The 13,978-nt window shown below is 42.7% G+C and overlaps 1 protein-coding gene across 8 annotated transcripts in view; it reads right to left on the bottom strand.

The window, feature by feature from the left end:
* The window catches only part of XRRA1 (X-ray radiation resistance associated 1), a 65,940-nt gene extending 52,030 nt beyond the window's left edge, over positions 1-13,910 (bottom strand). For 2 of the 8 annotated variants that reach the window (XM_058687752.1, XM_058687750.1), the window contains exons 1-5: positions 13,710-13,903; positions 11,596-11,651; positions 8,745-8,842; positions 3,946-4,130; positions 376-447 (exon numbers count right to left, since the gene is read on the bottom strand). In XM_058687752.1, the coding sequence (XP_058543735.1) occupies positions 376-447; positions 3,946-4,130; positions 8,745-8,838 (351 nt within the window). In that variant the 5' untranslated portion in view covers positions 8,839-8,842; positions 11,596-11,651; positions 13,710-13,903. Of the gene's footprint in view, positions 1-375; positions 448-3,945; positions 4,131-8,744; positions 8,843-11,595; positions 11,652-13,350; positions 13,398-13,709 lie in introns of those variants that run through there. The other 6 variants (XM_058687756.1, XM_058687755.1, XM_058687753.1 and 3 more) reach the window with 6 other exon arrangements.
* Between the last annotated feature and the right edge of the window lie 68 nt (positions 13,911-13,978).

Below are 13,978 nucleotides of genomic sequence, written 5' to 3'. Positions count from 1 at the left end.
AAGAAAGAAACATGATTCATTACATGAGTCACAGTGTGTGTAAGAACAAACCAGCATCTTGGGAGAACCATTACCACTCCTGGCATTGAAACTTGAGAGAAATTTTTTCTGATGGGAACTCAGTGTCACCCCAACAGAATTCTATGACAAATTCAAACCAACTCCCACAATGCTGCTTCCTTTAATTCACCTCACATGGGCCAATGGCTTACAGAAAAAGATTGTATCTAAATGTTGTTTCCACACAGCGAGTCTTTGGCCCTCCCCACCCCCTAGTCCCTAGTCCTCAGGGACTCTGGTGGTACAGTGGACAAACAGCCAGAAGCCACCTCAGGTCTGGCTCATCTCAATCCCATCACTGCTGGCTGGCCCTACCTTGGAGAACTTCAGGCCGCTCACGTTAATGTTGCACAGGTCTGATGGCTTCCTTACACAATGGTGCTTCAGCTGGAACACAGTGCAGAGAGTCAGCTCTCAAGGCCCCAACAAAGTTTAATAATTGGCCAAAACAACAAATGACCCCTGTTGAGAAAGGCGGCCTGGTACAGTGCAAAGAGCATGGGCTTTGGGAGTTACTCAGAACAGAGCTGCCACCTCAGCCCTTCTACCTCTAAGTTTCCCATCTGCAAGATGGGGATAGTCACACTGACTTTATAGCGTTCTTAGGAGGATCCCTTCATCTCTGTTCCTTCCCTGTCTTTTCTGAGCCCCACTTTTTCTACCTGATTCTTTAAAAAAAAAATCTGTATTTCTGGGGCTTTACCAATCTCACTACATGTATAATAATTTATTATTTGTTCGTTTGTTCACTCTTTAATTCACTAAATATTTACTAAGCATTACTTTGAGCCATGTATTGTGCTAAATATATCAATACATTTTCTTCTAATCCTAACTAAACCCTTTGACATAAGTATGATCATTTTCCTTTTTAAATGAGAGAAATAAGGTTAAGAGAGAAAAAATGCCTTGCCTAAGGTCCCACAGGCAGTAAGTGATAGATGATTTGAATCACTCTGTGCTCTTTTGACTACCATATGTTGCTCCTTATAAGTAAAAAGTTTGAAGACAATCTCAATATTGGAGCTTCTATTTCTGTTTGACCAAACTTCACTCTTTTTTCTGTTAATAATTTTGTTATAGCATCTACTGTGTTTAGGCATGGAATTAAGCATTTTGAATATTGTAATAACAGCATGGAAGCCAAGTAGCAAGTATTTATAAATGTGACACTTATTTTTTACAGATTTATTTAAGTAATTTCTACACACAACATGGGGCTCGAACTCACGACCCTGAGATCAAGAGTCAGATGCTCTACTGACTGAACCAGCCAGGCACCCCTAAATGTGATAAATATTTTAAAGGAGAAATTCAAGATGCTACAGGAGACAATAATGGAAGGCCCTAACCTCAGTATGAAAGTGAGGAAATATTTAGTTGAGGAAGTACTATTTCAGGTGAGACCCAAAAGGTATGTAGGAGTTGGTCCCATGGAAGTGGGTGGCAGGCCTGTGAAAGCTATCAGGGCAAGAAACAGCCAGGTGCTTTTGAGAGGATGAAAAACAACAAGGCAAGGGAGGCAGCCACTGGATCACCTGGGTCCATACTGACTGTGTAAAGGAGTGTGGATTTTGTTCTACAGTCAGTGGAAAGCTAACAGACTTTTTTTTTTTTTGCAAGAGCTGACAGCAATTTTATAAAAATAGCTTTGTCCACTACACACAGAAGAGATGATGAGAGACCAATACACCAGACATTGTTAATTACCTTCCCTAGAGCTAGTTCTCTACTACTTCCATATTAAAGAATCCCAAAGTTATTCACACTTCTCTGAGTGGATGTGTCCTTAGGCCCAAGCCCCAAGGATAAATCCTGACTGTCTAATTCAAGCTTGGAGGTCATGTTCCCCTAAATAATGACTGTTGGGACCTATGATATAGGTCTAGCCAATGAAACAGACACTGGCTGCTGGGGGTGGGAGGCCAGTTCTAGGGAGCTCTTTTTATTTATGAATATAGACATAAGACAGTGACAATCCTTTTTGTACCTCTGGATGTCATTCTTTATATGTGATGACTGGAGTTGCTGCAGCCATCTTGGGATCATGAAGGCAATCAGCCCAAGAGGACAAGTTAACATGCTAAGGAAATAAGAGCAGAAAGATGAAGGAATCTGGGCCTTTAACACTAAACTCACCTACCCTGGAATAACAATGCCCCTGGCTTCTTTTATGTGATATAAAAGCATCCTAGTTGGTTCAAACTAGTTAGGAGGTCATTGAATTAATCTATTTATTTATTTATTTTTTTAAACTTTATTTATTTTTGAGACAGAGACACAGCATGAACAGGGGAGGGGCAGAGAGAGAGGGAGACACAGAATCTGAAACAGGCTCCAGGCTCTGAGCTGTCAGCACAGAGCCCGATGCGGGGCTCGAACCCACGAACCGTGAGATCATGACCTGAGCCGAAGTCGGATGCTTAACCGACTGAGCCACCCAGGCGCCCCTGAATTAATCTAATAAAAAATGATGGTTGTTCAGATTAGGGTAGAGACAGTGGTGATTAGGAAAATAAAGATTTTAAAACTATTTAATAGAAGTGCCAGGCTTGGTAGTGGTGGGAGTGGGGTGGTAAGGGAGAGGCAAGTGTCGAGCTAACCCCAAGTTACTGGGTTGGTGCCATTACTGAGGCAGTATAGTAAAAAGAAAAGGGGTATGTCTTGGGACTTGGAGTAAGGGGATTGGCACAGCTCAATATGAGGTGCCAGTGGAACATTCAAGTAAAACTATCCAGCAGATAGGTAGGTATCCCATCACTCTGAAAAACACCGTATTGCTTCTGCCATATAAAGGAGCAACATGGGTAACAAACCATGTCGATTTGTAGGAGTATGTATGTCGTGAGAAACAAAAGGGAAAAGAAGACTACTATAGTGTTTCTGCCCTTCCTCAGTACTGTTGTTTCAGTCCTCCGCACCCCCCAGTGAGAAGTGGACATTGTGATGAAGGAAATACCATGGGACTCTGCAAAAAGCTTACACTACCCACTTGAGGTGAGACGCAACCTCAGAGCTTCCTCCTCAAAGCTCTCTTTAAACATCTGATCTGTGTAGAAAGCCACCTGTTGAGAACCATAAGTAGAGCCTGAGAACAGAGTAGAATGCTGGAGAGTTCTTCATAGGGAGTTAGGCAAACTGGACTAGATATTAATATTGGCTTACAAATTTGTCTTTCTTTGCCAAGCCACCGAGGCATTGCACAGAGCAGATGTGATCTACCTGGCTGGTCTCCAATACAGCCACCCCGGTCTTCTTCGTAAAGCCTGCCCCAGGTACTAGGTACTATCTGATCAGCTCCCCTAGACTTCAGTGAGATACTAAACCCAAAGGACAAAGTCTGTGGAGTGTGGAATTTCCCCAGTCCCCCCATTCCTGGAAAAAGGGAATCTCCACCCTCTACCAGGTACAGGAATGGGATTTTCAATTTACTGTTCCCCTGACCTACTCCTTTGCCTTTCTAACTCAATTAAATTGAGTTTTTACCTGATATGCTATAAAGGCACAGGCTTTGGAGTCAGTAGACCAGAGTTCTCATCCTGAGTAGTTCTAATAATGAGTAGACCAGAGTTCTAATTATTAGCTATGGGACCATGGCCAAGGCATATTACCTCTTGGGGTCTCAGTTTTCCCATCTGCACACTGGCAACAACATAATATAGGGACAATAATACCTATCTCACAAGGTGGATATAAAGAAAGCTTACATGTAAAGAAAGCTTTGGGTCCCTTCATCATCCTGACTGTACTCAGCCAAGATCACTCTAATAGTTTGGGGTGGGTTGGGGGTAGTTGTACCAGAGTGGAACAGGGCAAGTCCTTGTCTCCCATCAAGACAGTCATCAGCTGATGCTGCCAGCCACTCCAGGATATATTCACTCTCACCAGAAAAGCCTGGTCCAGTATGTGTCCAGGAACATCCTCTTGTTTTTCATGTAGAGACCCTTTCTTCCCCCTGACCTCAAAAGAAACCTTCTTCTGGCTTTCCGGACCTTCAGCTGGTGCCTCAAGCACATTCTTGGGCTTCTTCTTGAGGTTACATTTCCGAGCCACTAACCAGTGTCCTCGGCCTGTTGAGAAGATCAGAAAAATGAGAAGGAGCAAACTCCCCTAAAAGCTACAACTAGTGTGCTTACAGAGTATTTACCTGTAATACCAAAACCAAAAATAGCTCCACATTACCTGATATGCACCAGATACTGTGCTGCTGCTGGTGAGGTGTGTCTGCATACCCACCTCATTTAATTGGCCCCAAACCCCACTGAAAGACATGTTACTGTCCCTGTTTTACAGATGAAAAGGCTAAGACTCAAAGAGGTGGAATGACCTCCTCAATTCCTTCCTCCACACTTTTGTCTCTAAATGCTAATTTTCCTTTTAAGACCCCAGATCAAGTATTTCCTGTTTTACAAAGCCTTCTCTGACTCTCCTCAGCAGACTTGATTATTCTTTCCTACACTGGCTACTCTCCCATCTCTCATCTCTTGGCTAGAGCTAAATGAGTGGAGTCAACTCATCAGGCTCCATTTTGCTGGACTTTACCTTGGATCCCATTATTATAGGGGAAAGGTTGTATTAGGAGCTCAGGATAAGAAGATGACAGTTCTGGGGTGCCTGATGGCTCAGTCAGTTAACGTGTTCATCTCTTGATCTCAGCTTAGGCCCTGATCTCAGCGTTGTGAGTTTAAGCCCTGCACTGGACTCCACGCCAAAAGAAAATGATAGGACAGTTGGCACTTAAAAAAAACTCGATACATTTTACTGTGTTAAGAACTCAAAAATTTGTGTAAGCAAAAAAGAATATGAGGTTTACTAGTAAGTTCACCTAACAAATCATGACAACATTCTAGAATCTGTGCCCTCCTACATCAGTTTATTTGTTCCAAGGCATTCATTGCAATCTGTAATTATTTTGTTTGCTTGTTTTTTTGTCTGCTTTGCCCTGCAGAGACTTTGATTCGTCACAGTATTCCCAAGGCCTACGTAGAATTTCCCATATTGTGAGTATGGCTGAATGAATGCTGAGCCATAGCCCCTACCCACAATTACTCATCCAGACCTTTTCTGAGCATCAATATTGTGCTAGGAGCTAGGGCTGTGGAGATGAGTAAGACAGAGGCCCTGACTCAAAGAGCTTAATAGAAGGGGTACTGTAAAAGCACTGAAAGGGGAGCTACCAGTCTAGGCAAAGCTAGATCTAGGAAGTTTAAGGTTGACTAGATGGAGATGGAAAAGACAGGTATCCTGGGCAGATGGAAGAGCACAAGAAGTACCCAGAAGCAAAAAAGATCAGGAGCACGCAGAAGAACAGCACAGAGCTGTGGGAATCAGCTCAGTGCCTCTGAGCATTGACTCCCTGTCCTCATAGTCCACTATCCTGCTTCAGGGGCTTGCCCTGATTCAAACTGCCTCTTGGATGCAGCTCCTGCCCTATGTCTGCCATGACCCATCTCCCACTCCCACTCCCACTCTGGGCCTGACATTCCAGATAATCCATTTCTCAGGGTTGTCCCCATCTGGGGCATAGACCTTTGTCCTATTCTAATAGCCCTCCCAGAGACTCCAGTGTGAGTTAGTGCCCAAATTCCCAACATGACCAGAAAGTAAGGCTCAGACTGTGTAGAGGATGAACATGAGGGAAAAGAGATGAGGCTAAGGAGGTCAGCAGACTCAGATCAGAAAAGGTCTGGAGGATCAGAATAAGGAGATTGGTTTTTTGATTTTTGTTTGTTTGTTCTTTATGAGACAGCAAGCGAGAGAATCTTTCTGACACTACAGAGACTGACAGGGGGCTCGATCTCATGAACTGGGAGATTATGACCTAGTAGGACGCTTAACTAACTGAGCCACCCAGGTATCCCAAGAAGCTTGGGTTTTAAAGGGGTAGACTTTTAGCACAAAGAGTATCCATGGGAATGTTCCCCCCACTGTATTTTTTCATTTTGAGATGACATAAGACTTCTAGAAAAGTTGTGAAAATAATAGTTTCTCTACAGGTTTCACCCAGTTCCCCCAATGTTAACATCTTAAATAATCATAATGATTGAAGGCAAAAAATTAACCCTGGTACGTCAGTAACTAATCCAAAGCCTCCTTTGAATTTTGCCAGTTTTCTCACTAATGTCCCCTTTCTGTTTCCAGGGTATCTCACATTTCATTTAGTTGTCATGTCTCCTTAGAATCTCCCAATCTGTGACACTTCTTCAGTCTTTCTTTTTTTCTTATGTGATCTTGACACTTTTGAAGAGGACTGGTCAATTATTTTATAGAATGTCCCTCAATTTGAATTTGTTGTATGCTTTCCTATAATTAGACTAAGGTTCTGTGCTTTGGCAAAACTAGCACAGAAGTGATGCTGTGCCCTTCTCAGTGCATGATATCAGATGACAGATGATATCAATATATCTGATTACTGGTGATGTTAATTTTGATCACTTGGTTAGGGTGGTGGTTCCAACTTCCCTACTGAGAAGTTATTATTTTTCACTTTGTAATTAATAAAGATACCTTGAGACTATGCAAATGTCCTGTTCCTCACCATACTTTGACCCACTAATTCTAGCATCTGTGATGGTTGATTTTATATGTCAATTGGCTAGGCTATGGTAAACAGTTATTCAATCAAACACTAATCTAGGTGTTGCTGTCAACGTATTTTGTAGATGTGGCTAACATCTGCAATCAGTTGACTTTAAGTAAAGGAGACTATCCTCAATAATGTACATGGGCCTCACTCAATCAGTTGAAAAAACTTAAAAGCAAAACCTGAGGTTTTCTTTTTTTTCTTTTTTAATTTTTTTTAATGTTTTTTATTTATTTTTGGGACAGAGAGAGACAGAGCATGAACGGGGGAGGGGCAGAGAGAGAGGGAGACACAGAATCGGAAACAGGCTCCAGGCTCCGAGCCATCAGCCCAGAGCCTGACGCGGGGCTCGAACTCACGGACCGCGAGATCGTGACCTGGCTGAAGTCGGACGCTTAACCGACTGCGCCACCCAGGCGCCCCAAAACCTGAGGTTTTCTAAAGGAGGAAAAACTGTTGCCTTAAGACCTCAGCATCAGATCTTCCCTACAGATTTGTCTTGCCAGCATATTATTCATAATTATGCCAGCATAATTTCATAAGCCAATTCCATAATACACATATGTATATGGAAACAGAATGAGTAGGATATAAATACATATCCTATTGGTTCTATTTCTCTGGAGAATCCTGATACACAACCATAGAAGCTTCTTATCTGTAAAAAGTATTATTGTGATGTTTTAACAGTGATTTTCTATTTCCTTCATTCCTTCTTCATGCATTAACTGAAATTCTACTGTAGGAAGAGTTGTTCCTTTTCCTACACTTATTTAAATATTCAAATATTTATTTTTATCAGTATGGGCTCATGCATATTTATTTACAACCCAATTCTACCTTTATTTATTTTGTTGTTTAGGTTGTCCCAGCTTTGGCCACTGGGAGCTTCTTCAGGTTAGCTCCTATGTCCTTTTTATACGCCCTCCTCATTTTTCTGAGCACTTCTGTACTTTCTATTACTATACAACGTTCCAGGTACAATTTGTATTTTTCTGGCCCCAGCCCTGGAAACAATGTTTTCTTTGAGGAGCCCTGGCTCTTTTACTGGAGAATCATATTCAGAAACCAAGATCTAGGCAGCAGGTATACTCTTTGCAACTGAGGCGTCACTGCTCTCAGTAGCCTAGGAAATATACATACATATACTAACACACGCAGATGCACATGGCTATATTTATTTCTCTATCTCTCTGTGTGTGTAAAGGGGTGTGGGTATAAAATTATGAGCTCATACTGAGAGCCCCACAGGAGGGTTTGTAGGTGGCCAAAGAAGGTCTCTACGTGAAAAAAGAAATCACTCTAGAGAAGTGGGGAGGATGGATTGGAGGAGAAAGTTCTTCCAGTATTCCACATACAGAATCCAGCAAGTCATTTCATCTGGAGTAAACAAGGGGTACTTCCCCCTTGCTCTACCCTTTCAAAGTAACAAATTCAATCTAGTCAACTCCTACTTCTTGGCAGTGTTGCATTGTAGGGCTCTGCTCAGTGTTATGAGGAGTCCCTGCCACATGGGAGTTTTTAACTAGATGAATGTGTGAAAAACTACTTAGCAGAGTCATTTTATTTAGCCATTTTATTTAGGAGCTTGGCAGAATATGATTACTCAACAAATAATAAACACAGAGAAGAAGACGGCTCACAAGAGAGGATGGTCACTGAGGGCTGGAGTAGCTAGACATGGCTTACTGGAAGAGCTGGGTCTTATGGGATGGGAAAAAATCTGGATAGCTAGAATGATAGCTGGAACATTCTGGGCAAATAAAACAAGCTATGTGAAAAGAAAACACTACAGAATAGGGCATATGTAAAGGAATGGGGTTGTAGCAAAGGATAAGGGAAGGTTAGACTCTGAATACAGAATATCAGGTAAAAAAAGCCAGCAATGAGAAGTAACTGAACAGAAGGGAACACTATGGTTAGATGTGCACTTAGCTCCCTGCGAATTCAGAGAGAAAATGGATGGGAAGGGATGAGGTTGGGTAGAGCAGGAGAGAGGAGTAAATTGGGTTGGAGAGAAAGGAGTGGATATGAGAGTCACTCTGAAGTAGGAGAAAGGTGTCAATTGAAGCCCAAGTATCAATTAGAGAAGTCACCTGACCTTCTTCTGGCATCCGAAGGAGATTTTTGGCTGGAAAGCAGTTGTTCAAATAAGGCTTCCCGTTATCCAGCTTATAGATTCCTGAGGAAGCCATCTCCCTAAGAGTCAAGCAAGGAAAGTAAGGGAGTGTGAGAAGGGGCAACATAGCTCTCTCACCAAACACAGCTTGTGAGCCCACCAGCACCATCATACCCGAAATATGCTCTATTTCTGAGACCCAAAAGGCCCCTCTCCTGTAATGGGCTGGTCTTTTTTTTTTTTAAAGTAGGCTTCAGGCCCAACAAGGAGCCCAACATAGCACTTGATGCGGGGCTCCAATTCATGACCCTGAGATCCAGACCTGAGCTGAGATCTAGAGTGGAATGCTAAACTGACTGAGCTACCCAGGCATCCCCTCCCCCACCCTTTTTAAGAAAAATGGACTGGTCCTTCAAATGGAGAGGGAGAGAGGGAGACCAAGGTTTTTTGGTTCAAATCACTCCTAACTCAGTGGAACACTAAAAAGACCACCTTTGGGCTCAGACAGACCTGGTCTAAATCCTGACTACCTTTCCTCACCCTGTGACTGTACCCCTCTGAGCCTCGGTTTCCTCACACATAAAATGGGAGTAATAACACCCACCTTAACAGACAGAAGGGAGGATCAAGTTAGGAAGGTAGTGCCTTATGTTGGTATGAGCACTGGGTGTTATGTGTAAGTAATCAATTACTGGAATCTTCTCCTGAAGCCAAGACTACACTGTATGTTAACTTGAGAATAAATTAAAAAAAAAAAAAAAAAAAAAAGGTAGTGCCTAGTACCTTTTAAGTGCTTACTAGAAATGTTCTTTGTTTTAACAGACTTCAGGAAAGAGGGAGTTCACATTTTAGGCAATATGATGTGCTGTGCAAGTAATGAAATTTGAACCACATAAACAGGATTTGAGAGATGAACTGAGATTGCTAATAGAGAAAAGGATAAGCATTCCAAACAAAAAGGGCCACAGGACCAAATGCATGGTAGTGGGCACTTGTGGCACAGTAAAGAAACAACCTGACCTAGGAAGGAGAAGGATGTGTGTTTGAGAGTTTTGGACAATAAGGCTGGACAGAAAGGATGCTGCCTGCTCTCAAAGGCTTTCAGTGCCAGGCTAGGAGCTCAGGCTTCCCCTTGTAGGTAACTGAGAGCTATGGACAGTATCTGAGCTGGGGAAAATCATGACCCAAGCTGTGCTTTGGAAAGAGAGGTCTGAGAAAAATAATGCTAGGTGAGATGGGATTCCATTAACTGGTCACTGAGTCAAGACAATTCTAGCTCAGGAAGACTGTTTCATTGCACTGTTTTTATTAAACCTTTCACTATCTCCCACCTAGAATACTAAAACAGTCTTTTTCACTGGATTCCCACTGAGCAAACTTGAGCCTGCTCTTGAAGGCCCCTGGAGTCCCATGTCCTAACCTTTCCAGCTCCGGTCAGCATTGCCCATCAGGCTCATAGAAATAATTTATATATATGTGCGTGTATGTATATATATGTATATGTATGTATATATATACATATATATCCTTGCCCTAGCCAGGAATGTACAGGTTCCAAAATACTCCGCTACCTGTACATTCCTGGCTAGGGCAAGGATATGGTCCCTGAGATGGAGGGTCCAGGACAAAATTCAGTAAAAGGAAGGAGCAGAGTGAGGAGACAGGATCAGGTGTCCTGAGAAAATGTTTCTGGGAAGTGACAAATATCCAAGGTAGAGTGATGCAGTAAGAAGGGCAACAATTTTAGAGATCAGAGGCTTAAATCTGAGTCTAGTTGCTAACACTAAGCTGAATGACCTTAGGCAATACCTTTACTTCTTTGTATCTCAAATTTCTCACATGTAACTGAAGATAAAAACCTGTGTCTTGGAGAATTATTGTAAGAATTAAACGAGGTAATAAATTTTTAAAAAGCTTCTTTCTAGACCCAGTCCAGATGCCACCTTTTCTGCAATGCCTTCACTGAACCTTACAGAGGGAAATAGCTGCTGCTTTGACTAAACACTGGAGTATTTCTTCTTTCATGGCCAGAGCCCTTTCTAGCTCATAAGGTTACTAACAATCATGAAGGGGTTCCTTCAATGGCCCGTGAACCTCCACGTCTGGAAACATATCCAATTCACTGTTTCCTCTTCCACCTTTGGAATGCTCATAGGAAATCCCAATAAATGTGTGTGAGCCAAATGAAGAATATGATGTACTCCCAGGGCCCAGGAGTTTTTATACATATTTCTGATATCCCCAGCTATACTCTAAATTCCTTTAGAGGAAGGAGAACACCTATGGTGTTCATTTCTTTACTCCCATTACCTAACACAGCACCTGGCACATAATAGATTCCACAATTATCTGTGGAATGAGTGTTGTTGGTATCTCCTTTGGTTCAACACAGGGCACTGAATTTCCAAAAAGGATTGGATGCCCTTCCTAGGTGTTCACACAACATCTTATACTTCTAGTTATAGTGCTTATCATTTTTCTTTGCTCCTTTTACCAACTTTTGCTCCCCTTACCAACTTCTCACCTGCCGTGGGACCTATGATACCTTATTCACCTATGTAATTCCAGAGCCTGGCACAGAACCTAGTATTCACTAAAAATGTGTTGGGAAGATGAATGGATTGATAGATGGATGGAAAAAGATCAATAGTGAGTCAGTCAATCTGTCTTTCAGTAATCTCTCTTGTGACCCACCACACCTATCTGCTACATAGGTGAATGAATGAATGAGTAAACAGCTGGCTGGGGAATGTTAGAGATGATGACTGTTGGGAAAAGACTCCAGTAACTAACAAAATATGAGAACCTTGTTTCTGATCTGCAGGGTACTTACTTGATCTTTGATCTTGGGAAAGACCCTTTGACTTCCTTTTTTTTTTGTTTCTTCACCTGTAAAATAGATATACTCTTTCTTAGCCTGTCATTCAGACCTCTTGTATTTTCTCATTAATTACATCTTAATGTGACCCTCTGCTCCAAAATGTGTCTCAGCTGGGGCCTAAAAAAATACCAAAAAACTAAAGATCCCATAAATACAAAAAGACAGAAACATGGATGGGAAGGCGAAACAAGAGAGTAATTTTATGACGATGGGGTGGAGCTAGAGTGCTTAAATAAGTTGTGCAAGTCACGAATCAGGAAGGAAAGGATCATTTATACAATCACTAATGCAAAATAAATTTATACATGATAAAAACTGCAAAAACAGAGTTGGAAGATAAGACACTGTCTGGGAAAAGATATTTGGCATACATATACAAAGGATGAATCAGACTCAGACTTGTCGAGAGCATACAGACCTGGACACAACTAATCCTAGAAATTCCAGTTCCCTATGAAGAATACCAGGTAAGGAGGTGTGGATTTACAACTAGTGGGCTAGGAAGGGCACATAATCCCCACATTACATTGTCTAGAAAGTAACTCTAAAGCAAGTATGAACTTTACCTGGATGGTGGAAAAAAGAAAGTCCAAATTCCAGACTCAGAGGCCACCTGCTTAGTTAGCTTCAGCTACCTCGGGTCTCTATCTCAAACTTGAAGCAGCTAATCTCAGCCTAATTGTAAGGCCTCCCAGCTCCAACACACACAGAGTAATGGTGCTCATTTGCATACATGTGCCTTCCATTCCTTTGGCCTATGACACATCTGCCCCTCTTTGCCTAGCTCACAGAGGCAACTTTACTGTATCTCCCCCTCCTCATGTTGACCCTTCTCTGTGCTACCACCTCAGCCCACCTCTTAATGGAAACACTCCATCATGCTGTAGTATAATGGCCTGCTTACGTGTCTGTTCCCCACTCCTCACACCCCCAATCCCAGGCTGTGAGCCCCTCAAAGGCCAGGCCTAGGTCCTACCTATATATTTATCCCCAGCACTTCATACAGGGTCTGGCCCATTGAAGGGATGCAATGATTGTTTACTGAACTAAACTGAACTATAAACACAATGCCAAGGAGGTCTTCATTCTGTCTGCAAAGAAGGAAAAACTAAGGATCAGGAAAGGTTTCACAGGGCAAGTGACATTAGAGCTGGGTCTTGAAAAATGAAAAGATGTAAAAGAGAAACAGTAAAAAGCTACAGGAGCATCTTCCTGGATTGCTTCACAGGTGAAGCAATCCCATCTAATATTATTTAGTGATAATTATTATCACATGTTAGCTTCACCAAGACAGGTGTTTAGCCCATTATTTAGAAACATATCCCCAGTTACCAAAACAGTGACTGCTAAATAGTAAGCACTCAGTAAGCATTTGTTCAATTATTCGGACACTTAGTAGGGATTAATGGAGATAAAAACAAAAAACAAAAACAAGCGATGCAATGTAAGAGTTCATAGTATAATATAATCCCGTTATGTGATAACTCTAGGTCACTAGAGTAGACGTTCCAAGAGAGTAGGGAACAGGTCTGTCTTGATCCTCCAGTACCCCTTAGTACACTTCTGAGCAATGTTGGTTCTCAATAAATATTTATGGAAAAGGTGAATAGAAAGGTGAATAGAAATTATTTAACAAAAATGAACAGAAAATGTAGAATACTCTTACATCCTAAAACTATTAAAAGTAGAGTGGCAGAAGGAAAATACCACGCGTTTTGACGTCAAAAACCCCTGGCTTCTAAACCAGGTCCGGATACACGCTATTTGGCCTTGGTAAGTTTCTTACTTTCCTCATCTGACCGGGCTGTTAGTGGACTACCTGACAGGACGGATAGAATAAATGCACACAGTACACAGCCTGGCAGACAGTGGATATTCCGCGAATGCGAGTTCCCTATAACACGAAAACGTTACTGACACCTAAGAGGACAGTACTAGAGAGAATAACCAGTAAGTGCTGTAACGGGGCTAGGAAGGACGAAGGAAGAGTCCTGCCGCCTCTTTGGAAACTCTTCTGGAGCAGAGGAGACTCTAACCCCTCACACAAACTAAGTTTCCAGCCGCACCTGCCTCCGTCGTCGCTTCCACCTCCGAGGCGTCCGCGGAGGCCGCGTCCGGACAAGACGGGCTGCGCGCCCGCGACCCTCCCGGGAATCCCGGAGCCTCTCCACGGTGGCGCCTACCACTACCCTCTCCACCCCTTGGTAACCGCGCCTCTGCGGCAGGCCGCGTAGGCGGCAACCGGTGGGCGGAACTTCTAACTACTATAAGTCCCGGCAAGCCCCGCGGCCACTTCCGCTGCCACCGCACGTCAGCCAGCCCCGAACTACGGATC

The sequence above is a fragment of the Neofelis nebulosa genome, chromosome 10, assembly GCF_028018385.1.
Source record: "Neofelis nebulosa isolate mNeoNeb1 chromosome 10, mNeoNeb1.pri, whole genome shotgun sequence".
In the NCBI taxonomy this organism is placed as follows: Eukaryota; Metazoa; Chordata; class Mammalia; order Carnivora; family Felidae; genus Neofelis; species Neofelis nebulosa.
The sequence above is the reverse complement of the archived record's forward strand: the minus strand, read 5'-3'. Positions and strand labels throughout refer to the sequence as shown.